The 25,919-nt window shown below is 37.3% G+C and overlaps 1 protein-coding gene across 2 annotated transcripts in view; it reads right to left on the reverse strand.

Moving 5' to 3' along the window:
- Cntn5 (contactin 5) overlaps positions 1 to 25,919 on the reverse strand; it is a 1,240,814-nt gene that overhangs the window by 120,717 nt on the left and 1,094,178 nt on the right. For both annotated transcript variants that reach the window (XM_087560151.1, NM_053746.2), the window contains 1 exon segment: positions 25,055 to 25,230. In XM_087560151.1, coding sequence (XP_087416277.1) covers positions 25,055 to 25,230 — 176 coding nt within the window.

Consider the following 25,919-nt stretch of genomic DNA (forward strand, 5'->3'; position numbering starts at 1 on the left):
TTGCTCCTTCCTGTATGCCTCATGTTGAAAGCTACTCAGTCTTCTTCCTGCTTCTTTTATTTTCTTGGTTTGTTTTTTCCTGTTTTTCAATGGCTTATTTTTGAGCTTACTATTTTTCTATTTTGATCAATTTTGTTGATGACATATTCTATTCATTTTAAATTTTACTGAGTTTAGTTTTCAGATAAATGATTTCTGTTTAATTTTTAAATTAGAGGTTCCCCTCTAATTTAAATTGGTTAAATTTCTCTATTGAAGGATCAAATATTTTTTCCACATTTTCTTGAGATTTGCTGAGTTTTCTTTCAGGAGCTGTTTCTAATTCGCCTGCTGGGCTTCACTCATTCTGTGGATTATGCTGTAAATTTCTAGTACCATATTTTAACCTTTGGTTGAAGTTAGTTTTCCTGTAAATCTTGGCATTGGAGAACTAGTTCTTGTAGTTTATGGAGGCTGGCTTGTTATGGCTATCTTTCCCAAAATTCTGACCAGGATGAATATTTTCTTTTAAAAAATATTTATGCATTCTAATGTATATGAATGTTTTGCCTGAATGTATATATGTATACGATGTCGGAAGGCACTGGCTTCCAAGGACTAGAGTTGCAAACGGTTGTCAGCTGTCGTGTAGGTGTAGGGAGCTGAACTGAGGTTCTCTGAAAGAACAGCTGGCGCTCTTAACCCCTGAGCCAATCTCTCCAGCCCCTGAATAGTTAGTTCTTTTGAAGCAATAATTTTGGTTATTTCAGCCCCTGGTGAAATGCCAGGCCTAGGTTTGCCTTATACCTGCCATTACTCTTTCTACACTAGAGGGCAATATAAGCCCAGGTTTCCTTACACCCATTGACGGTAAGTTGCCCATATTGACCTGGGAAGCAGCCTAGAGATAGACTTTAGTATCTTCCTATGGATTAGTTTCACCAGTGCAGCATTGAGTCGTATGCTCATGTCTTGAGCCACATGCCTTGCCTAACACTGACAGAATGCAGTCCTGCATCATTCTGCACTTCCCCAGGATATACTACTGCTGGGAAAGGCAGTGCCTTGCCACCACTTTGGATGACAAGTTGAGTTCTCCCGAGTCTCACCCCCACTGGACTTGTATGGTCACTGGTACATGTAGGTTCCTGCCATCATTTAAGGTCAAACTCAAGATAGATGTGCTCGGCATAAAGACCAGTGCTACCCTACACTGCTGACTTTGCTAATGTTTATATAATGCTTAATTTGGGGTGATACTGATTATATACACTCATGCATATTTGACCTAAAAATTTACTGTGACAGGGATGTAATGTTTGTATTTAAAATTTTAGGAGACTAGTTACAGAAAATAAAGAATGCTTGTCTCTTACCTACAGAAAAGGGCATTTTATCAAAATTCTATAACATTCTGTTGCCTTTAGCAGATATCTTAACTTTAGAGGAGTCATTTATCATTTACTAGGGCCTTCATATTCAAATGTTCTGTAGCTAAAGGGGGGAATTCCGATTTTAGATACCCCCCCTAATTTGGAATTCCTTGTGCATTGAACATTTTTTAATTCTAAAAGCACCATGGGGTTCTTAAACATCTTCCATGAATTAAAGATGTTTGCAATATTTAAGAGAGAAAATTGTGACTTGGGGCTCTTGGTGATCACTCCTGAGAAATGATTGGTGTTGGCTAAAATATGTTTTAAAGTAGTTTCATGTTATTTGATGTCATTTATAGTTGTAGTTCGATTCTGGCTTTTGAACAAAAAGTAGAAAATCACTGTAGTTTAGAACTAGGTTAGGAACATTTAGAATCTTTTGTTTTAAGCTTTATTTTGAAGACAAGACCTTGGCAAATGACAGGTCTCCTGAATCTATGGATAGGGCCAGGTCAGACCTGCACTGAACACAGTAAACTTTCTCAGTACAGAATTTCCATAAAAGCCATGGAGGCTTCTACTCTTTTCACTATTTTCAGATTTTGGAGAGACTGTCTCAGTCAGTCTGTCTCTATCCTCACTAGTCTGGAGCTTACCATGTGACCCAATCTGGCCTTGAACTTACAGCAAATGTCCAGACTGAACTACTAAGTGCTGAATTATAAGCAAACCACCATAGTTTCAGAGCTTACCTCAGCTACAACCAATATAATTATTTGAAACTGAAATCTACTTTTTGGACCCAAGGAGATTGTAAATGTGCAATAATAATACATATGTTTACAAGTGTTTTTTTTGCTCCTAAATCTCTAGATATAGGAAATCCATTAAAATTCTAAATCTAATGATAAAGTGGATTGATTATAACATAGCAAACCATGTTATGGTGATTTGGAAAAAAAAAAAGGTCTCCAGAGACCCATAGGTTGTGTCACTATTAGAAGGTGAGGACTTGGAGTAGGTGTGACTTTGTTGGAGGAGACTCGTGACAAGGGCATGGGCTTTGAGGTCTCAGAAGCGCTACAGTTTTCTCCCAGCTGTCTGTGGATCAGAATGAAGAATTCTCAGCTCCTTTTATGCCTTCATGCTGCCTTGTTTCCCACCATGATGATAATGAACTAACACTCTAAACTCTCAGGCAGCCCCGATAAAATATTTTCCTTTATAAGTGTTGCCATGGTCCTGTGACTCTTCACAACAATAGAAACGCCAAGACACATGCAATATTTTGTATCTAATGAAAAGAATGGATTTGAATTCCTCCATGTGACCTCGAGGAGTTTTCAATATTATTATTGAATGATAATAGTGATATATGGTGAAAACTAGACTGTAGGTTTTGCAATACAACATAAATAACCTCTTGTTTAATGTAAAGCCACCTCTGGTGAAATAAGGACAATGGGAAACATAAGGCCTAGTTTGCAACATCAAAAGCTGACCCTGGTTTGCTAGTTGTTGCCATGGGATTTGTGGGAGGGTAGGGAGAAGAAAAGGCAAGCTCCCATTTGTCGGTTCATGATCTTAGTGGATAAGCCATTGGTATTCTGTTGAGAAAAATTTCCCCTGTGCCCATGAGTTCCAGGTGCTTACCCACTTTCTCTTCTATTAGTTTCAGTGGATCTGGTTTTATGTGGAGGTCCTTGATGCACTCAGACTTGAGCTTTGTATAAGGGGATAAGAATGGATCGATCTGCACTCTTCTACATGCTGACCTCCAGTTGAACCAGCACCATTTGTTGAAAATGCTCTTTTTTTCCATTGGATGGTTTTAGCTCCTTTTTCAAAGATCAAGTGACCATAGGTGTGTGGGTTCATTTCTTGGTCTTCAGTTCTGTTCCACTGATCTGCTTGCCTGTCTCTGTATCAATATCATGCACTTTTTATCACTACTGCTCTGTAATATGGCTTGAGGTCAGGGATAGTGATTCCCCCAGAAGTTCTGTTATTGTTGAGGAAAGTTTTCAGTATCCTGAGTTTTGTTATTCCAATTGAACTTTGCAAACTGCTTTTTCTAACTCTGTGAAGAATTGACTTGGGATTTTGATGGGGAATGCATTGAATCTGTAGATTGCTTTCAGCAAGATGGCCATTTTTACTATATTAACCCTGCTAATCTGTGAGCATGGAATATCTTTCCCTCTTCTGAGATCTTCAATTTCTTTCTTCAGGGACATCACACCAAGGTATTTTATATTATTTGTGAATAATGTGAAGGGTGTCATTTCCCTAATTTCTTTCTCAACCTGTTTATCCTTTGAATAGAGGAGGCTACTGAATTGTTTGAGTTAAGTTGCAAAGCTTCTGTAAAGCAAAGGACACTCTCTGTAGGACAAAACAGCAACCAACAGATTAAGAAAAGATCATTACCAATCCTATATCTGATAGAGGGCTAATATCCAATGTGCAAAAAACCTTTGACTCCAGAGAATCAAATAACCCTTTAAAAAATGGACTACAGATCTAAGCAAAGAATTTTCAATTGAGGAATATTGAATAGCTGAGAAACACCTAAAGAAATGTTCAACATCCTTAGTCATCAGGGTAATGCAAATCATAATAACCCTGAGATTCTACCTCATACCAGTCAAAATGGCTAAGATCAAAAACTCAGGTGACGGCAGATGCTGGTGAGGATGTGGAGAAAGAGGAACACTCCTCTATTGTTGGTGGGATTGCAAGCTGGTACAACCATTCCGGAAATCAGTCTGGTGGTTCCTCAGAAAATTGGACATAGTACTACCTAAGGACCCAGCTATACCATGCCTTGGCATATACCCAAAAGATGCTCCAAATATAACAAGGACACATGCTACACTATGTTCATGACAGCCTTATTTATAATAGCTAGAAGCTGGAAAGAACCCAGATGTCGCTCAACAGAGGAATGGATACAGAAAATGTGGTACATTTACACAATGGAGCTATTAAAAACAATGACTTCATAGAATTCTTAGGCAAATGGTTGGAACTAGAAAATATCATCCTAAGTGAGGTATCCCAATCACAAAAGAAGACACATGATATGTACTCATTGATAAGTGGATATTATCCCCAGAGCTCGGAACACCAAAGATACAATTCACAAGCCACATGAATCTCAAGAAGAAAGAAGACCAAAGTGTGGATGCTTCAGACCTTCTTCAAAGGGGGCACAAAAATACGGTAGGAAATATGAAGACATACTGAGGAGCAGAGACTGACAGAATGGTCATTCAGAGACTGCTCCACTTGGGAGATTCATCCTATATACAGATATCAAACCCAGACAAAAATTTGAATGCCAGGAAGTACATGCTGACAGAAGCCGGTGTAGCTGCCTCCTTAGAGGCTCTTTCAGAGCATGACAAATATCAAATACAGAGGCAGACACTTGCAGTCAACTTATCTATTGAACTGAGAATGGGGTCCTCAATGGAGGAGATAAAGGACTGAAGGAGCTGAAGAGGTTTGCAACCCCATAGGAAGAACAACAATATCAACCAACCAGATCCCCCAGTTCCCCCAGGGACTAAACCACCATCCCAGAGTACATAGGGATGGACCTATGACTCCATCTGCATATGTCGCAGAGGATGTTCTTCGGGCATCAGTGGGAGGAGAGGCCCTTGGTCCTGTCAAGGCTTGAATCTCCAGTGTAGTTGAATGTCAGGGCAGGGAGGTTGGAGGGAGTCAGTGGGTGGGTGAGGGAGCACCCTCATAGAAGCAGGGGGATGGGAGGTGGGACAGCAGGTTTCTGGAGGGGAAACTGGGAAAGGGAATAACCTTTGAAATGTAAATTAAAAATTCAATAAAAAGAAAAAAAAAGCAGCCAGTGCTCTTAACTCTGACTCACATCTGCAGCCCAAATGGGAAACCACATAAACCCCTACCTCAAGAATCAGGGGCCATTCAGGAATAAGGCAACAAAAATGTTATAGGAGCTAGAGAGGACTAAAGCAAACTACTCTTCTGAACATGACAGGATTGCTGTACTCAGGAACTCACAACAGCTGTGTCTACATAGCATCAAGCCAGTCAACATTCTAGCACGGAGGAGGAAGGGGCTAATGAGCCCTGTCCTTAATACAGAATCTATGGATAGTTGATGAAGCAGTTAGTTCTCTGTAAGGGTATGCTCCTGATAGGTCAACCATGCTCCCAAACCCAGAAATATATGGGCTGCAGAAATTGGAAATTTTGGGTTGTTTTGTTTGTTTATTTGTTTGTTTTATAAAGAGAAAGTTGAAACAGATATAGTGGGACAGAGGTGGATTTTAAAGAGAAGTGAAAGGGAAGAAAAAATTATTTAAATTATGATGTATGAAATTCTCAAAGTTAAGAAAAATACTTTTATTTTTATAAAAGGAAAGAAAAGGCAAGCTCCTAAAAATAGTGTATTCTGGGATCTCTCCCATATACAGAAAATCAAGGTTAGAAATATGAGTGCTGAATGTCTTATAGTTTTGTGATCCCAGGTGATTTTTAAAAACTTTTATTCTTCTTGGTTTTTTCAGCAGGAGGGAATGATCTTTGCTAAACTTGTTTTATATATTAATATAAATTAATATATAATGAACATTAAAAACCTGACTTTGCTTTAGTATTTATGGCTTACATATGTGGTTAGAACAGAATGCAAACAAACTAAGCCTTTGTATTAACCTCAGATATTAGAAATTAATCATCCCTCTTGGCCAGTGAAGTCCACCTGTGACAACCAGGTTATTTCTTAATTTGTTTCACTTTTAGTTATTTATTCATTTATTCAAATGAAGACTCCCTAGTGCTTGTGTATGTGGTCATTTGGAACTCATCCTCTTTATGACTGTGTGTCTGTAACTCACTCTCTTCCTCAAATACCACCCCAAATATAACCTAAGCCATGCTCATGTCTTTCTGTTGAGTATCAGACCCATCCAGCATCACAGACTTCATATCCATCTCAAGATTTATTTAGTTGGTTTTCCATTCACCCTGCATTGTATATTATTTCAAATTTCTCTGCAAAGTTTGAATTTTACTTTATTTGGGGAAGATACTGGGATACTGTCTTTATAGTCACCTAATCCTCCTTGTTAATCCAGCACAACAGGGTCAATGTAGGCAACTGTGTTTGTTGCAGGACCTTAAAAGGCTCTTGTCTTGCTTGTAGAACTGAGGACACAATCTATGTAAATTAACGAGCTTTTTATGAGTCTAAAAGAGACCTCAGAGGTTGGTGCAGGCCTATCTACTCCTGGGAGCTTCAGATTTCACCAGAGGCTCATGCTCTAGATGACAAAAGACAGTCTGTTAAGGACTGTATCTATACTTATATTAGGAAAAATTATCATGTGGGTAATGATTTCTGTTGAAAACTATTCCGTTTTGGATTATAAACTTAAGACTTTGGAAACTAGCCTTCAGGGATTTTTAGCAAAGGTGAACTGTGTTTTATTTTATCAGTTGAAGTATTAATTATTCAAGAATGTTTAAGTTATTAGAATGTATTTTAATCTATTGATTTGGGTTCAATGTCGGAGGGACAGGCTTCCTGTATCCCTGCCTACCTTTTGTGGCCAATACACATTTTGTTTTGTAATTTTTAGTTATTCATGGCAACTTATTCTGAAATCTTTGATGCCCTAGCTGACTTTATTCTTCTAAAGTCTTCTCATTTTGTATTACATCAAAGATACCAGGAAGCTTAATAACATATAAGTATGTCATAGATACAAAGACTTTGCCTTTGTTTTAGGCCTAATGATCAATTGTACAGAGAATCTTGGCTACCTACAAGTACTTAGTTGTTGGTCTTCACAGTTATCTTTTTCTGAACACGGGGGTTCTATGCAGAGAAATATACAGTAAAAATTTAAACTTCCTTTTGGTGTATCTCATGAAGCAGGTATTTGGCTTTTACAGTCTTATTTAATTTTAAATACTGGATGCAATGATAATGTCATTGACATTCCAAGGATTCATGATGCTATTTGGTGCAACTTCCTGAAAGGCTACATTATTGTAAATTTTCTGTTATTGTGTTCACGTGACGACATTTTATCCCCGAGCTCAAGAAATTCATCAAGTTCGCGTGGTGGCGGCTCGGCAGTGCAGCTCCGTGACAGATCCGGCCTCCCACGCTTCTCCCACCCCTCTCACCATGATGGCCAAGAGGAAGGTTAGCCCGGATGGAGCAGCGAAGGCTGAGCCCACGCGCCGCTCTGCGAGGTCCTCTACCAAGCCCTTCCCTCCCAAGGTGGCAAAGCCGATAAAGGCCGTGGGAAAGGATAAAGCATCAGACAAAAAAAAAGGGCAGATCAAAGGGAAGAGGCGAGGGAAGAGCAAACAGACTGAAGTGGCTGACCAGCAAACTACAGATCTGCCTGCAGAAAATGGAGAGACAGAGTCCAGCCTCTGAGGAAGTGGTCCCTGCCTCCCTTCTTGTTCAATCCAGAGGAATATTTTTATCAACTATTTTGTAAATTCAAGTTTTTTAGTAGCTCCAGAAACATTTTTAAAAGGTGAGGGAATCCCACCTCATCTCATTTTTTAAGTGTAAGTTTTTTTAAGAGGTTAAATCATCTGCTGGTTGTTTATTTTTGGTACAACCAGAAAATAGGAGGATACTGAATCAGGAGAGGTTGTGACTGTCTCAGGGGTCACCATAACGTTCCGTAGAGGGGGCTAGTTTTATATCCCACGGTACAAAGCATACTAAATGGCAATTTGGGGTCTCAGTCGTGCATTCGTGTTTGGAATATTTTCAGTTATATCTATTGTTTCTAGTAGATCCATTTTGTAAGAAAGCCAGTCTTTGTCCTCGCCCTGTCAGAACTGTGATGTCTGTGGTCATGGCAGTCCATTTTCCTAATGTGCTGTGATAATGTGCTGTGGAAGATGGAGATTTTGAGTCTGTTCTGTGTGTGACATAAAACTGTGAATTGGTGGAACTGAGCATAGTGAGCATTCGGTTGTTGTTAAGTCTGAGGCTGGAGCATCACTGGCATAAGTTCAAAGAAAAACAACATGTAGCTCTTCGTTTGGGTACGAGAACTCAGTGTGACCGTTCAGAGTTTGGGTACGTGTGTGATAAGAATTGGAGTGTCTGTGTACTCTACTCTTCAACCAATAAAATTTCAGCTGTGAGAGTAAAAAAAGAAAGAAAGAAATTCATCCAATGCACTGCTACATGGTGAAAGTCTCGGGTTTCTGCATCACACTATATTAGTCACCTTTGTTTTCATCTGTAAATGTGTTTGAAATGTAAGCATCTCTTTGGTTCTTAAGTTTAATGTTTCCTTGTTGATTCCTTACACTGTATACATTTACAGTATGCTACAACCACAGTCACAAGCATAATATAATGAATGACTTAAGAAGTGGAGAATTAAACAATTCCAGGCTATTTTTATTAGGCTGGTTCTTATTCTTCACTACTTTCTTTTGATTAACTTGCATTATCATGGCTTTACATAATACACTAGCAATTTAATCCCAGAGTAGAGTCTGATCAGGCTTATAAATTCTTTGTTTCCAGTGGCTCAAGCTTTCATAAAGTTAACAAAATAGATAATGACACATCCATTTATTAGATAGAAACCATGATAGCAGGCTGGTTAAATGATTCTAGCAATTCATTTTTGTCATAGAGTATATGGCATGTCTCAATTTTAGAGATAGTCATACCTGTTTATAGTTATTCATTAATAAAAATATATCTGATTTTTACTAGTAAAATACAGTGCAAGTCCAGAAACCACTAAAACAATTTTGGTAGAAATATTTAATATGTTTTAGTAACAAAACAGGGTTTTTTTTGTTATTTTGCAAGGAAAACTGATGTTCAGCTTGTGTTTAACAATCACATCAGCATAGCATGGCTTATTTAACTAACTAGACAGGGTAGCAAATACTGTCTTTTTTTTGGTAAAATATTTATTGGCCTATTAATTTTATACTAAAACTAATTTTCACTGTTAATTTCTTCTTAACATTACCAATATACAATTAACCAATTGATTAAAAATTCCCAACTTTCTAAAAGAGAAGACAAACCACAAGAAATGGGGGAAAGGTCCTAACTAGATCAAGTGGTTTGGATTTAATGAGATATTAGCTAGTTAATTAGTTTGAACAGTTGATTCATTTGGTACTGATAATTACAGCATGTAATGTTTTTAGATTTGTGCACATAATTATTTTTCCTCTCACACATGACAACACACATATAATCTAGATACTGGTTTAATCTTAAGAATCATAGCATAACTTAAGAAAAGGATCATTTGACAGTGATATTAACTGTGTAAATTGTGTGCTAGATGGCCCCAGGAAGGACCTTAAAGCTCCCCATGCCTTCCTGGACTCAGAGCCTTGGGCAACCTCCCACTGTGGCTCTATGCTTCACTGATTGGCTTTCAGGGGTTGATGAGAACATAAAATACAGATGTTTGCAGCGGGAGTACTTTGCAGATGGTTTTTTTCGAAGCTCATGTCAGCCATGTGGCATAACTTGAGCCTGAACTCTGCCCAAGGAAAAATAATTTATAGCTAGTGACAAGCCGTCCAAGTTGTTACTTTCTCAAACCGCTTTTAGGCAACTGGAACATTGACTGCAATTAGCATCAATGAGTCCAACCGAAGCCAGATGCAAAACTACCTAACTGAACTCAGTGAAGATGATTGATTCACAGATCAGTCTGAACTTTTTCCCGCCAAAAGCTAACTGATAAAAAGACTGGCAAAGTTTAGAATTATGACTAAGAACTTCTGTGATCCAGACTCAACTAAGCAGGACTCAAAGGGGTACACTGAGACCAAAGTGACAATTAGGAAGCATGTGTAGGTCTGACTTAAGTCCTCTGAATATATGTTATGATTGTGTAGCTTGGTGTTCTTGTGGGACTTATACCAGTGGGTGTAGGGGTTATCTCTGACTCTTGACTGCTTTTAGGACCCTTTTTCTCCTATAGGGTTGCCTCCTCCAGCCTTGATGTAGGGTATGTGCCTCATAATATGGTAACTTTTTATGCTGAGTTCACTTGATATCCCTGAGAGAGCTAATCTTTTCTGAAGGGAATTGGGATCTGGAAGAAAGGGGAGTGGAGAGGGACTAGAGTAGTAGAGGAAGGAGAAACTGTGACCAGGATGTATGTAATACATGAGATAATACTAATTACTACTACTACTACTACTACTACTACTACTACTACTACTGATAATAATAATAATAATAATAATAATAATAATAATAATAATAATAATAATGACTTTTGTGATGCTGGAGCAAGGTTTGGAATTTGGAAAACAAGAAATTGTGGCCAGATGACAGCTTATCAGCATATGACGTTAACACAAGTAACCATAATACTTAGCAACTTCTAAGTATTATGAGTAGAGTATATTATCAAGGTTACCAATAATGTGTTTTAACCAACAGAATGTAGCAGGCATGACACTGAACAAGTTCCAAGTCTAACTCTAGTCTTGATACTCCTGCTTTAGAGTCTCAGATCTTTGAATTCTTCATGCAAGAATCCCGAACTAGTTTGGTAGGTGATGAGAAACTGTTGGCCATTATAGCTCTACCCATAACCAAATGACTTTTCCACACTAGTGCTTTGAAGTTGATTGCCAGCTGACTGCAGATGCTGTCTTTGCTGAGGAAAAAGAGGAGTTCCAGGGAAGTCCAGTACAAGGTACCAGTCCACAGAACCATCAGCTAAATAAACAGGTATTTGAAGCTACTAGACCCTTGTTTTTTTGTTTTGCTGGGAAAGGTAGGCTTCAGACTCTCTAATGCTCATTATACCATAGTAAGGATAACTACTTCTTGATTGCTTTTGCAAAATGTATACTTATACCATATTTCTTTAAATAGAAGCAATGAACAAATAATTAGCATGAGTTTTCTCCTCAAACATAAGAATGACAGAGCAATGGATTTGTCTGGGTACCATCTTCTTAGGAAGCTAAAATGTACATGGAACAGAAATATATTCAAATCAGAAAAGTTAAACAAACAAACACACAAAATCTGCCTTCATTCCACCTGTCTTTGTCTCTCAGTACCTGCACTCCAGTCATGGTCAAAGATCACTCTCAGGTGTTGTCCCTTAAGATAGAGTCCATGTTAATTTTTAAGATATGCTCTCTCAGTGACCTGGATATCACAAGATAGGCTAGACTGGCTGGACTGTGAGCCTCTGGGCCCCTGCCCCCTGTCTTCACTTCCCATGTCCCTGTTACAAACAACACTAACATTCCTGGAATGTTTACATGGGTGCTGGTGATGGAGTTTGGATGATTGGCCTTGAGAATTTTACTTGCTGAACTATCTCCCAAGGGCTTGGTTGTTCTTTAAAACACATATAGGAACACTCGTCCTAGCAGGTTAACGGCTCTACCACTTGTTTGTTTGTTTTCCAAGCCAGACACCAGAGTAACCGCCTCAAAATGAGCAGCCAATGAGGAGGCCAATAAACAAAACTTCTCTTAGACTCTTTCACATGAGGGAAGTGCCAAGGTATGGACTATAAGAAAATAAAAGTGCCTTGGACTGGAGTATAAGAAAATAAAAGTAATAATAATAATAACAAAGCAAATTAGAAAAGTCAAGCAGAGTGTATGCTATGGGGATACTTACAACATCTTTCGACCATATTAATAACACCCTATTACAACCATATTAATAACCCCCTACAACACACTTGGCAGAGATGGCATGTGAAGGGCCAGAAGAAGCTGAGATGCTTCTTAGTACACTATAAGAACAATTTCTTACCCTGCTAAACATACTACTGTCCCTTTATTGTAAATGCAGCATAAAGGACATTAGCCAGTTTGGCTTCCAAATGGTTCTATTAAGATATATAATAAAGATATATAATAAAGAGCAGATGGTGTTAAAGTAATTAAAAAGAATTCGTCACTATATTTCTTACCTTCTACTAGGTTATTCAGCAGGCTTTACTAATGAGCTTTGTTGAATCCAATTCTAAAAATAAGTATTTCAGCTAATGATGTGGCTTTTGATTAATGTGTATTTCCCTGCTACCATTTATTTCAATGAAAATACTATCTCAGCTCTATGAAGACTCTCCTATCAAGGAATTTTTAACTCTGCCTGTTTACCTGAGAGGTTTTGAAAGAAGAGATCATACATAAGCTGACAATGTGTTCCCTTTCTTAGTTCTGTTCACATTACAGTTAATCATTAAAGTTTTGTAAAGTGAAGAAGACATCTACATTTCTCTTCTGACATTGATATCTTCATATTTTGGTGGGGCAGCTTACCAGTTATGAGGGAGTGCTAAAATCCATGAGTTTTTATGGTTAAGTAAGAGTTTGTTTTACATATACACTTAATGTATCAAATATATCCTCCAAGCACAGTACTGGGAGTTAGCAGTAGAGCACAGGGTAAATATTGGCATTCTGAAAAAAATTGCGTGGTGGGTGAAGTAATAAATGTGTTGGGAACACACATTCTGATCTTAGTCTCTTTTATCCATAACTATATTTCATTCTCAAAGCTGTCTTTAGAATAAGAAGCAGCCTTGATAAAATTGGCATAAAGCCCTCAGAAAATAGTTCAATAGCCCTGGATACTGATCTTAGTGTTGTAACAACTAGCCTTCTAGTTCACGTATTCCACAGAAGGCTTCAAACAACATGAAAATCCATGAAAAGAAAACACATGTAATTGTGCTATGCAATACACCATTTATCTCTGGTTTTACTTTGGGAAACTCTCAAAACGTTCCTATGCTAGGTATATGTACCTTGACACGATTGCATCTTTAAAAAGATACACAGGCATTTAAGTTTCACAGGTGAAGTGAGAAGCCATCTTTAAACTATAATTCACATAGTAATACATTGAATTTCTCATGTACAGTGAAGGCATACTTTCCTTAGAGAGTTATTATTTAGCATCTCAGATTTTCCTGTGTACCTTTTCCCCTAATTTACTTCTTTTCTTATCATTGTTTTGTCTATGAAATTCTTTATTTCTTGTTCAGAAAAGACTCAGATATGTTTTGGCTTCACAGTCTGCTCTGCTTGAAGAGGTTGGACAAGCCATAACTGTGAGATCTTGAAAACATACTCCTTTTTGCTACCATGAAAGCCATTATGCTTCTTAAAAACAGTCCCCCCTACATCTAAGCTGTATTCACATACCTTTCATGGGATGCTTGCTCTTACTTAGTAAAGAATCCTCCCTTCCTGGATCACTGCCTGGTGGACATGTGCTAATTGACCTTTGTGGAATGCAGATAAATTTAGAAGGCCTATCTTGTACACTGATGAATACTCTTCTGGCCCATCAATTACTTATTACCAGTAACTTATTACTGGTTACTTATCATCAATAACTTATTACCAGGTAGGAGAAGTGAATAAATAAAGTGTAAGTTACTGGAAACCAGAGAAGAAAGTGTGCCCTACCACGGTGGTAGTGTGTCAATAGTCAAATATACCAATGGGCTCAATGTGTGGGAAATAATTGTTTTTTTTATGTACTTAGTTCTCTAAGTTGACCTTTTATGTTTTCCTTGGGTAAGAATATGAGATGAAGACAGGGAATGGACTATAGTCCAATAGTTATTTCTAAACTTTCCTATTCTTTCCTTTCTGAGGGTGAGAACATCTTTGAGATGCTGCCTGCTGAGCTATTAAAGCTAGACTTATATTGTAATATGATAACAAGTGCTTCATAAAAGAAACTAGGTAATTTTGAAAAGCTAAAAGCTAAATACATCATAATAGTTAGGCATCCTTTAGAATTTAAGACAAAACAGATGCAAAAAGCAGCACTGTGAAATAAAGGCAGGATTGCAAAGATGTCTTGGGGATAATGGCTTCTCAAAAGTCTAACTCTTTGAAACTTACTTCAAGAAACAAAGCAATAGCCATTCACAAATGTAGTGCTTACATAGCAATAGCAATGTCAACTTGTAAAACTAAGTCATTCTCACTTGTAAATGCTAAGCCTTATATGGGATCCAATAATAAGAACAGCATTTTGCTTATCAAAGCTTTCAAAATGACAAAGCAAAATCTAGCATACTCCTTTTCAACAAAGTAAAAGTACTAGTTGCTAAGAGTCTTATCATATTATCCATTTTCTTCCTCTACTGGTTATATTTCATCTCCTGAATTTATAGGTGCAGATCCTGTGCACCCACTGAGAGCAGCACAAAGCCAACACCTACCAGTATTTCCATTCTTTAGAAAACCTGGAAAGTGGAGTAGGTATTTTAGGATGTTTAGTCATGTGTTCTGAGTAAATTTTATACTTAAGTAATTTGGTGATTTTCTATGACAGCATGATTTTAATATTTTGATAGTGAAATTTTGATTGAGAAAGCTATGTTAATCTAGAGTTTGTCAGCTGAAAAGCTGAGATCCCAAGGAAGAAACACGGTCCTATCGCACCCTAGGTGTTCATTGCGAAGAATGCCGAGTTGTAGTTTTTTTTTGTTTGTTTGTTTGAAAGAGAAAAATCAGGTTTGGAATATCCATCACGACAGTATCATGAAGTCAGAGTCAAAGAAGCCCAGGTGATAGAAACATGGCTGGGAAACAAATGTGCCAGTTGCTCAGGCACATGGCACTGAGGATCTTGACACCATCTTTGCCCTGGTCCACGTCATCATGGGTAATCTGCTTGCTCTTAGTGTTACAGGCATCAAATACGTGACATATAGGAGAAAAAAAAAGGGTTAAAAATTCCCTGATATATACTTATACTTGTATGTTTCAGCTCAGGCCTTGCTAATTAAAACGTGACCTGACATGCTTCTTCATCCAGAACTTTTAGATTCTATCAAGGTTCCTAATTCAGTTTGTATCAAACTGCATATGTCAGTGTATAGTAGAGTATACCCTGGTTCCCAGTCAGAGCAGCTGGTTTTCAGCCAATCAGAGGCAGCTAATCTGTTACTGCGAGCCTAAGGAAGGCACACAGGTATCTTTAGCCAATGAGCTGATCAATTCTTGTACTGTGCATAGAAGAGTTTGGTTCTTTCCTGGCTAGGTTGAGCTTTCTAAACTTCTCGTCATTCTGAGTACTGGATGACTAACACACCATCTCAAGCACATATAAACTTTACTAAATTTAGTTTGTATAACTTTTTTAAAATTGTTTAAGCCATATAAGGAAAGTCCTTTAAATTTATTCTGAAACAATTAGGCCTGTAAGAGTCTAAGCAATAGAACTGCTGCTGTGTGTGTGTGTGTGTGTGTGTGTGTGTGTGTGTGTGTGTATCCATATTAGTTTGTGTGTGTATGTATGCACATGCATACATATATATATATGTGTTTATATATACGTTTACATACTAGAAAATTGCTTTTGATAATAAAATATACCAATATTAGAAGATGAAAACTGAGAAATAGACATGACAGAGCACACCTGAAATCCAGCACTTAGTAGGAGGAGACAAGATAATCAGAGGGTGAGTCAATCATGCAGTACTCAGGATTAAGTGAAGTTTAGTGAGCTCCACCTTGACTGTGGTTATCCTCTAGGGTATAGTGAGTTTGAGGATACACAACACCTCGCCTAATGAAAAGGAAAAGTCAATGTAAATAAACCTATGTATCCACATTAAAATTGTTATAGGAAGAAGTGGTATTTTGAAGAGGAATAATTGATTTTAGATGAACTTGCTAAATGCATTTCCAGAAATAAATATAACTGACTCACAGGTCCTAAAATTGCTGGAAGAACATTTATCTCCATTATTTGCAAGATGATATAATTTAATGCTCTACTTATTAACTAGTAAAGTAAAATATCATCTCATAAGTAGTTTTAGATATTTTCTAGGTTTGGTAAAGATAGTATTGAGATTACTTCCTAGCTTGAGTAAGAGTCGGAGACACAGAATTATTTTCATGAGCCTTATTTTTCCCACCAAAATTTCCTATATCATATCATAGACTTTCTACAGTGAGACCTAAATGACATTTCAAAAGTCTAACACATTGCTGTGTTTTTCAGGGATGCTTAGTAGATGACAAGTATTTTTAGTTTGTGACTCTTGTGTTTCCAGGGTTGAGCAGGTTTTCTTTTTTGTTTAGTGATAGCATTAGTAATTATGCTTGCTTTAGGCCAGGTACTAGAGAAGTGTGCTGGCCATGGAGACTCCTTTGGACATTCCGTGGGGATTAACACTTGTGATGATATGAGGGAAACAGGATTGGACAAGGAGGAAGTTCAAGTGTGATGTGATTATAGCTGTCCCACAGGGAGGTCTGGTGCTGAAACAATGCTTCAGTGTGTTCTTGTTTGGGGCAGTGGACTCACCTTCACAATAGCTTACATACTATTTGCTGCTACACACTGAAACACATTAGGGAGTGGAAAGTCCGTGGGCCTATTTATTAGAATGTTGGCAATTCCCAGATGGGAACACTAGGGAGTGTCAGTCACCAATCATAGCTGCTAGCTGCCAGAATTCCTGGGGAAAGACGGGTCTCAGTACTGCAATGGAACCTACACCTCACACCACAAGCTTTACTACCTTGGATAAATGATGTTTACAGTAGAGATACATTACAATGTTCTCTGAGTGTATTCATTTGAACAGACTCATGAGGTGAAAAGAAAAGCAGGAGTGAGAATAAAGACATGTTTGGCAATTAGCAACTTGTCAATCAAGCCTCTTGGTCAGTTTTTGCTCATGTTTGAGTTCTTTTGTGCAACTTGGAATGCTGGGAGAATGTATAAGTGTAGACTATGACAGTCATTTGGGTCCTAATTTCAAAAAGAAACATTGGATGTGAGTAGAGTGTTTTCATTTTATAAGGAGCCCATTAACTTCTGTAAGTTTTTCTTAAGTATAGCATATATGTTATTTATGAAGAGTTTACTGTCTTGGGAAGGTAAGTCTGTTGAATTGTGAAGGGAAAGATGTTCAATAATCAAGATCTCTGAATTGTTGTTTAGCATGCAAACATGTACATTTTCATAAAAAGCTAAATTAGAAGTTTAGCATGAATTCTGAAATGAATAATTTGTCTAAGTTATTTACTGTGAAAAGTTACACATCAGGCAAGAACTGGAAGCAAGTTAAAAAATACAAAAAAGCCCTGGGTCAAAGCTGACACATATGTGCACCAGCAATGGCTCCAGTGACTTTTTGTGTTCATTCAGCCACATTTCCAAAGACATTGAACTGCCAGGTAAATTCATTATTTGGTCACATGGAAAGCAAGTATCCAAGAAGACTAGAGATTTATAGACATTCAGTTTGAGTTACAGAATCATTAAAAAACAGCTAGAAAGGAGAAAACTTTGGGCACTGTGGGTCTATATTTGTCTCTATCTTTTTATAGATATGTGTTTATACATATATCATCTTTGTCTCTATAGAGAAATCTTTGGACTTACAAGTTAGAGGGAGGTAAACATCTGTAGTTCACAATCTACAAGGGCAAATCTTATTAAAGAGAATGGGAGAGTTTCCATTCTTCATTTCTTTACCACCCCTAACTAGTGACCTTAAAGTCCATGGGACAAATCTGGGATGTAAAGTGATTTATTTCCCTCAGAGACCGCAGGACCAAGGCTGTCAATGTCAACATATAGGACTTCCTTTCACACTAGAAAACTTGATTTCCACTGTGAACTAAAACCAAGCAAAACTAAAAACTAAAACATCGCACAGATACCAGTAACTATTCACGTTACATTCAGTGCTGTGACAACAAATCACAGTGACAAATAATCAAATTATGCCTCTAAATTAACAAAGACACTTGGTATAATACTATACTTGTGGGTCTATTTTGGCGGACTATATTTATTTAGCCATGTGTGTTTGCATGCATGTACTCTTTCTGTGTATACATGTGTGTAATGGACCATGTGCATGCTTGTGTACACCAGTGGAGGACGTTGTGTATCCTGCCCTGTCACACTTAGCCTTACTGCCTTCAGACAGAGTCTCTACTTAAATTGAAACTGGCCACTGTCATTCAAGGTGGTGGCAATCTCTTGACTCTACATTCTTTCATGGCTGTGATTTTAGGTGTGTGTATTTCATGCCTGTTGAATTTTTTGTTTATTTTTCATTTGTTTTTTTGTTTTAGTTCTTTTGTTTTGTCTGCTCAGGTGTTCTGTTTTCACAAGATCTGTTTTTAGCCACCAAGCTATCTCTCTGGCCCAGGTAGACTGTAGTTAAGTGAAAAAACTGAGTGCATTATTTTTTTTTAATTCAATGACTAAGTCATTCTTGCCCTATATGATGAATTTATCATCAGATTTTATCAAATTTGAAAAAAATTAAAAAGTGAGGAGTCACAGCCTATCTGCTATATAGAATATTCTATATCATCAGCATGGGGCTATTGTCTAACTGTGATCCTGGCTGTGATAATGCTCTCTACAGATCTTATATTGAGAATTAAAGGATGGTGTTCTATTTATAGACTATTTTGGAGGTTCGCATTTCATTGAACTCCAAACTGTGTTAGAAGGATTTTTTTTTCTTTTTACTCGAAATTACTTACATAGAAAGGGAAAAAGAAAAAAACTGTTCTGTATAGAATGATGTTCTAACAGAAATTCTTTTAAGATTGATGACATTAGAACTTCTGAAATAAGGGAGGTGTGAAATGGAGAAAACAAATCATGCCATGTTTTGTGTGGAACTCAACAAGAACTGCTACAGTGTCTTATCTATGGGCATCTTTGGTGCACCTTGATTAAGAAAAAGTGATAAAGCAATGTGGTAGACTCTACTTTTATTTTTCCAGAGTTCAAAATAAATTAATTGTATAGATTGAAGTAACAGATGCTAATATGTGATCTCATTAAATATTCATATCCACTCAAACAGATGGACATTACTATTCTGTGCTGTGGCAGTGGGTTAGGGGACTGATACCTACTCTGACAAGGCACTACCTCTTAACAAAAGAGGGAAGAACACCCCCCCCATGGCCTTTAGAAATGTTCAATTTTCATGTTGGCTGCCTAGAACTTTGGTGGGTGTTTGCTTCGTGTTTAGTCCCATTTAAACAGTCTGTAGGGGATGGGATGAAGCACTCATGAAGCAAATAATGTAACAGTCAAGAGACTGTTGGAAAGAACAGAAAGTTGTGCATATTCCTAATGGCCAGAATGAGCCAGAGACAACGTGTGCCTTGGACTGGGTCTGCTACAGGTGATCCGTGTGCTGATTAGTGGTACAGTCCTCTAGGACTTCCTCACGGTGATTTGATGGCGAGGCTGCCATAGAAACCTCTGGTTTCTTCTAATGCCCTTCAGTCCTCAGCAGTGTGTCTGAGAAGCTCATTGACTTTTACTTTAGTTGCACTTCTCAGAAATGAAATGATTAAATCACACAAGCATTCTGTTCTGAAACTCTGACTCCTCAGGAAGGATACTCATTCCCCAAAGATCAGCAAAGAGCAGAGGCATCAGCAATGGTGAAACAGACATGGTGAGAGCTTTTGTCTGAGACAAAAGCCCCTACGCATCACAGGGCTTCATATTCTGGCTTCCTTTTATTCACCTACAACCATGTGAAGCCCATGGATATAAATTAGACATGCCTATGATTTGTAGACTTGGAATGGATTAAAACCACTCACTCCAGTACCACACACAGCAAAGAGCTTTGGAAATGTGTAGCTTAGGAAGATGGAGGACTGGTAGGTTGATTATGTTTCAGAAGAAGGGTACATACTTAACAATATGTGGCAACACAAATTAGACTTAGTGGACAAAAAAAAACAAAAACAAAATAAAACAGAGGATAAACAATTGGGTGTATAGGAAAACATGGATCTAAGAGTAGGGAGAGGAAAGTAATATGAGCAAAACACAGTGTATGATATTCTTAAAGAACTACTTTTAAAAGTGAGAGAAAAATAAAGTGAAGTAAAATCCTCCCCAGTTTTCTGACACTCTGATCTGACTGGTAATGGAGCAGCACCTTTGAAAGTGTATGATTTCCTTATTGTTGAAAGGTCAGTGTACATATTAATACCCAAAGAACATCACATATTACTTAACCCAAGTACGGTCATCCATAGGTCTTTGCCCAACACAGACCCAGTTTCCTTTTTCCCTTCTTGATTGTATTTTCTGTCCTAATCCTGACTTATAAGATCGAGGTCATGTAGAGCAGACAACATGCTCCATGAAGTAACATGAGTTAGTATGGTTGTACTAAGAATCAGTAGCATTTTTACAGCTTAGTAATTTGTGAATAATACTTGGTCAGTTAAGTTTTTGTTTATTTCTACAAAAACAAAAGGTCATATTAATCTTTCTTGTCTGGTTTCCAACAACATTTGACTATGATAAAAATTAGCAATTAATTTTCTTTCAATTCTTCAAATAACATCTGAGTAAATGACAGAGGCTGGCTTCCAATGTATAACTCTCCGGCCCCAGCTTCTGAGTGCTGGGGTTGTATACATGTAGCCCCACCTCTAGTCACAGGTGGGGTTTTTTTAATGTCATATTTTCCTTGAGTTACTTACTGATCTATTTAATTTGTATATGTTCCAAAGACTGAGATCAATGGTTTTATTTTTATTTCTCACCTGTTTGTTTAGACAAGAATCAGAAACATATTAGACAGGCAAAGAATACAGTGAGGGTTAAGTTTGTAAAGCAGAGTCAGAGTCAATATATTGTCAGTAGTTTGGAGTCTATAGCCTTTATATCTGTTGCTCCAATTTAACATTCACTTACACAGCTTGGAAATGTGTGACTTTCATTTCATTCATCTGTCTGTCTGTCTATTTTGATGAAAGAGAGAGAGCAAAGTCTATGTTCTGCCTTCCTATGATTTTGCTTTCTATGCTTGACGGCACCAAATCAGTAGGTAGAGGAAGGATTGCCCAAGCAAAGTGCTCACCCTGCCTTGGCCATGCTTTCAGTTTTGACTTAGGAAGTCACGTTACAGACTCCACACTGGAGATGGGATTTCTTTAGTTGACTATCCTGATGGCAGCCCTGTGACAGTCTCCTTTCTCCTTCAAATTATAGCTGGCAAATCACAGTCCAGAAGATTACAGGCTGCTGTGCTTGTCAGCGCTGTAGTTACTTATGACTCAGGAGATTGACATTTGTTATGGTCCCTAATGAGGTAGTTGAGATTTTCAAGTGTTCAGGAAAGTATGTGTCTCATACACTTGTCAATGGAGACTAAAATTCTGGGGTCATATGACAATGACAGGTGCTGTTCAAACAGCCTGAGAGTAGACATTTCTGGAGACTGCTGACTAATGGGAACAATGTCTCAATAACTGTCAATACTTTTATTTGACAGGGACATGGTTATTTGTAGACAATCCTTAAGATGCCTGCTTCTTTCTTGTAACTTTTACTTGGCCAGTCTGAATTGGATATAAATTTACAGCTCTTCAGTGACTGCTCTACATGGATGGAGGATTATCTTTCTCAAAACCAAATCTGAGACACATGGTTCTCACCTACATTCACTGTACAACTACAATTTGTAGAGCTCAGGAAGCAATGCCTCAGACAGTGTTGCTGCTGCTAGTTTCTCTTAAAGTAGAACATCTAGTATTGACCTCTTGTCTACTACATCACTGTGCCATCTAGACCACTGTTTTTTTTTTTCTTTGCTTCTAAGACACACCTCTGTAACCCATTCTGCCTTTCTGATATTTTTTGACTTGTTTATTCTTTGAAATAATGCTGTTTTTTTGTAGGTACCTGGTGAAATCCTGCCCACTCAACAACTTTTCAGATGGCAACTCTCTCTGCTTCATGCTTATATCCAGATGTTATAACAGACCTGCTCTTACATCACTGAACTAGTGCTCTTTTGAGAGTGAAGGACTATATTTTCACTGTAGGTCCCCAATATCACTTAGCTTACAATATTGAAATGTTTTTAAAGAATATATTCACTAAGTTGCCCTATTCAATAGATAGTCATATCATTTGCCCAAAGGGGTTGGGAAGAACCAAATGAAACAGATAGATTGCTTGGCCCCTTCTAGTGATGAGTTTGGTCAGAGACTCACTCCAAATAAGCCAGTTTGCCAGGTTTGTAAAACCTGTCCTCAGGGAAGAAGGCAAGCAGAAACATTTCATTCCTGTCAGGGCAATTCTTTTATTCTTTAGGGACTTGACAAAATCCCGTCTTTTTCTATATACTACTTTAAAACGCAGTACCAAAGCCATTGTATTTGTAAAAATGGCAATGTACTATATATGAAGATGTTTTACAAAAGCCCTACGGAGGGAATTATGTACTTATACCTACAAACCAATACAAAAATTATAGAATTCATAAATAAACTAGTTGGAGAGTAAGGACCATTGTTATAACCTGCTGAGATGCTGAATATTAGTTATGAATATTTCCTGAGTCTTCGCTCTGCAGGTTTGGTTAACTCATTTTACCCTATAACATACTAAGTAGTAATACACTAAAGGACCCTGCCTTTCTTTTCTAACTCACTGTCCTTATCCCAGCCCTTATGTCATCACTGGCATTATCAGGAGTTCTAGAACAGCTGGAGACATTCAGCCCTACAGATCACTAATGTTCCATCACACCAACCCTGTGTCTTGGCTTCAGAGTTCAGAGTAGAACTTAAGTAACCATACTCTTCTTCCTGCACCCATCACTTCCAGAGTCTCCCCTCAGACTATTGGGTAGAAGTAGCAACTCCAGGCCCTCCCTTCCTGATAACAGCCCCATTTTTTTACTCTAGAGTATTGTGATTGTCCAGTCATGAATCTGAGGGGCAGTAAGGTCATAAGGAACCACTCTCTTTCTCTGTTTTTCCTAGTCACACAGTAGTGCTCTCTCCAGCCAGGGTTTAAAATACCTGATAAGCAATTCTTCTTATATTTCTCAACTTCAATGTTACAAAATATTTTAAGTACACACAGATTTTGAGAAATCATTTCAAGTCTGCTAAAAAACCACAAGTTTACATTGCCTTAAAGCTAGAGCATATTTGTACTGCAGATTAATTTTAATATGACTTGTAACTATGCTCAGGTTGTCAGTGAATAAGGTATCTTTGACATCTTCCGAAAAAGATAGCACAGGGGTTAGAGTAGGCATTTGTGAAAAAAACGTCAAATGTTTTGATTTATACAAATGATATCAACCCAAAATGGTCATACCTAAGAGGCAACAGAAAAAATACTTTTATCTTTTAACTTTTCAAAGCCCATCAATTTCTCTATAGCTATTTTAAAATGTAGGACATATTTCTATATAGAAAGTCATTGATGATTTCAGATATATGTTTCTTTATGTATTTTATTGGTCAAAATGGATATTTAAAGCTAATCCTGAGATTTACTTTCATCAGTTTATTTTTGTTGTATAGGTAAAAATTTTTGGTTCTGTTCAATGATGTGATAAAAATCTGAGAGAAAAATTAAATCAGTGGTAGGAAAAAACCCATGTAAGTTATAAAAAAATAAATTTGACACAATCTAAATGTTTTATGCACAACTTAGTCAATATAACTACTCATTGAGATGATTAATAATTCAGTTGGCAATAACTTCTGACATCTTTCCTTTTAGCTGCAAAGTAAACTGGGATAATTTGGAATTAAACATGTTTAATTTGGGTCATACTGACAAAGGCAATAACTTCCATGTCCCCTTTCCAAGTGAAAGGATATAGTGGAAGTCTAAATTGGGAAGGAGCTCAGAAGTTATCTGGTACAGATTTTCACTTTTCTGTGAGAAGGCCTGTGGTTGATGAGGGATGAAACTGAACATTTTGCAAACAACTACTAACGTTTGGTCTAAAATCTTTTTCTTTTTATGATATCACAGAATCTTTATGTTAAGTCCAATACAAAATGGGTTTTACCATTTAGATTTGTTATCATTATCTTCCTGATGTTTCTCAAAATATTTTTAAAAACAAAGGAACCCTGATATCAACAATAATATTTTACATAGCAATTTAATTGGGTCAAACTTACCAGTTATTATTGTAAGAAATTCTGGCCTGTATCACTGTCTTTAGCATATATTCTATTGCCTTTCTCCCTTTGTCACTAAGTTCTGTTTGTCTCAATGAGTCCATGGAGCAGGGGCCTTCCCTAACTTTTTAATGGAGTTCAGAAGCTGGGGTGGCTGTGCTATGCAGTGCATCGGGTTTCTCTCTCCATGTGGCCACTTACCATGCACGTGTGTAATATTCAATTTCACAAAATGCAGAGATTGGATAGATAAGACACATTCATGTCTGTGAATGTTTAATGGGAGCTAAGTGAACATGTATGACTATGGGTTGCAGATTTCACCTTAATAACTGAGGAGAAACTGATGAGTTTCCAGAAGCTACTATTTCTTAAGGAACAAGACAGACTCACTCATTTCATGTATTACAGTTAATAATTTTTGAAAGAGGAGAGTAGCCTCTTTATGTAGCAATGAGACTTCTCAAAACAACATGAAAACAGCAATGCTATCATTAAACTAATTTAGCAAGGGCAAAGTAACCACACTCACATACAAATTAACTGCAGAATTCCTGTTGGGGTTTGAAATGCTATTTTCAGTTTGTAGTAGAAAAATGACGTGGGATTTTTCTCTATGTTTTTCTTGATCTTTTATAGATGAAACATTTTTACATTTGAATCAAAACATGTAAAATTACTACACAAGAAGCAAAAGTATATAAACTTACAGCCCTGATGCTTTCAAAATGTCCGCCTTCTTTCTCAAAATCAATAGGTTGTCCTTTTAGTGTCCAGTAGAAAGTGACATCCAAACTGGAGTCGTGCATGGCTTTGCAGTTAAGGACAATGCTCTCTCCAACAGTTAACTCTGTTCTTTTAGGAGTAAGCTCTATCCTTGTGGGTTCTATTGGGGTAGAAAGACATGCATTAGTAAAATCTCCTCCATATACCTCACATCCCCCCAAACTGTAGAGAAAGCTTAACCATGGAACAGGAACAGTCTACAGATTTTGATTTTATATCTTCAACTACATCATCAAAAATGAAAACACTAAGAATTTGTTTGTTCATTTGTTTTAGTAGCTACATGTTTTATTATATTTTTCTAAAGGATTAATGATTTTAGACTTTCTACTTTGTTTATGCTTGAACTTGAACAAAAGGACAAGTGATTCTAAAACTAGAAGCAAGGAATAGACAGGTGGTTAGATGGTGAAGAGCGCTTGCTGTCCTTGTAGAGGACAAGATATACTTCTAAGAACAGCTCCTAACTGCCTGTAACGCTGTTCTAGGGAATCTGGTACCCTCTCTGAGAGCTATGGGTACTAGGCATACATATTGTTCACATATACACATGTGGACAAAACAGCTATACATGTGAAATACAATGCAAAATATCTAGAAGCAACATGTGGCCTCATGGAAAAAAGAATACAGGAAAGGAAAGGAGAAGCCGGAACTTCTCTGATCATCTTTATAGATACTTAAATAAAGAAAACGTATACAATAAAAGATTATATATACATAAACTTATAAAGATATATACATATTATATATATAAATCTGGAGGCAGAATGCATGGGGAATTTGTAA

Source organism: Rattus norvegicus, chromosome 8 (genome assembly GCF_021556685.1).
Source record: "Rattus norvegicus strain SHRSP/BbbUtx chromosome 8, alternate assembly SHRSP_T2T, whole genome shotgun sequence".
NCBI classification, from domain to species: Eukaryota; Metazoa; Chordata; class Mammalia; order Rodentia; family Muridae; genus Rattus; species Rattus norvegicus.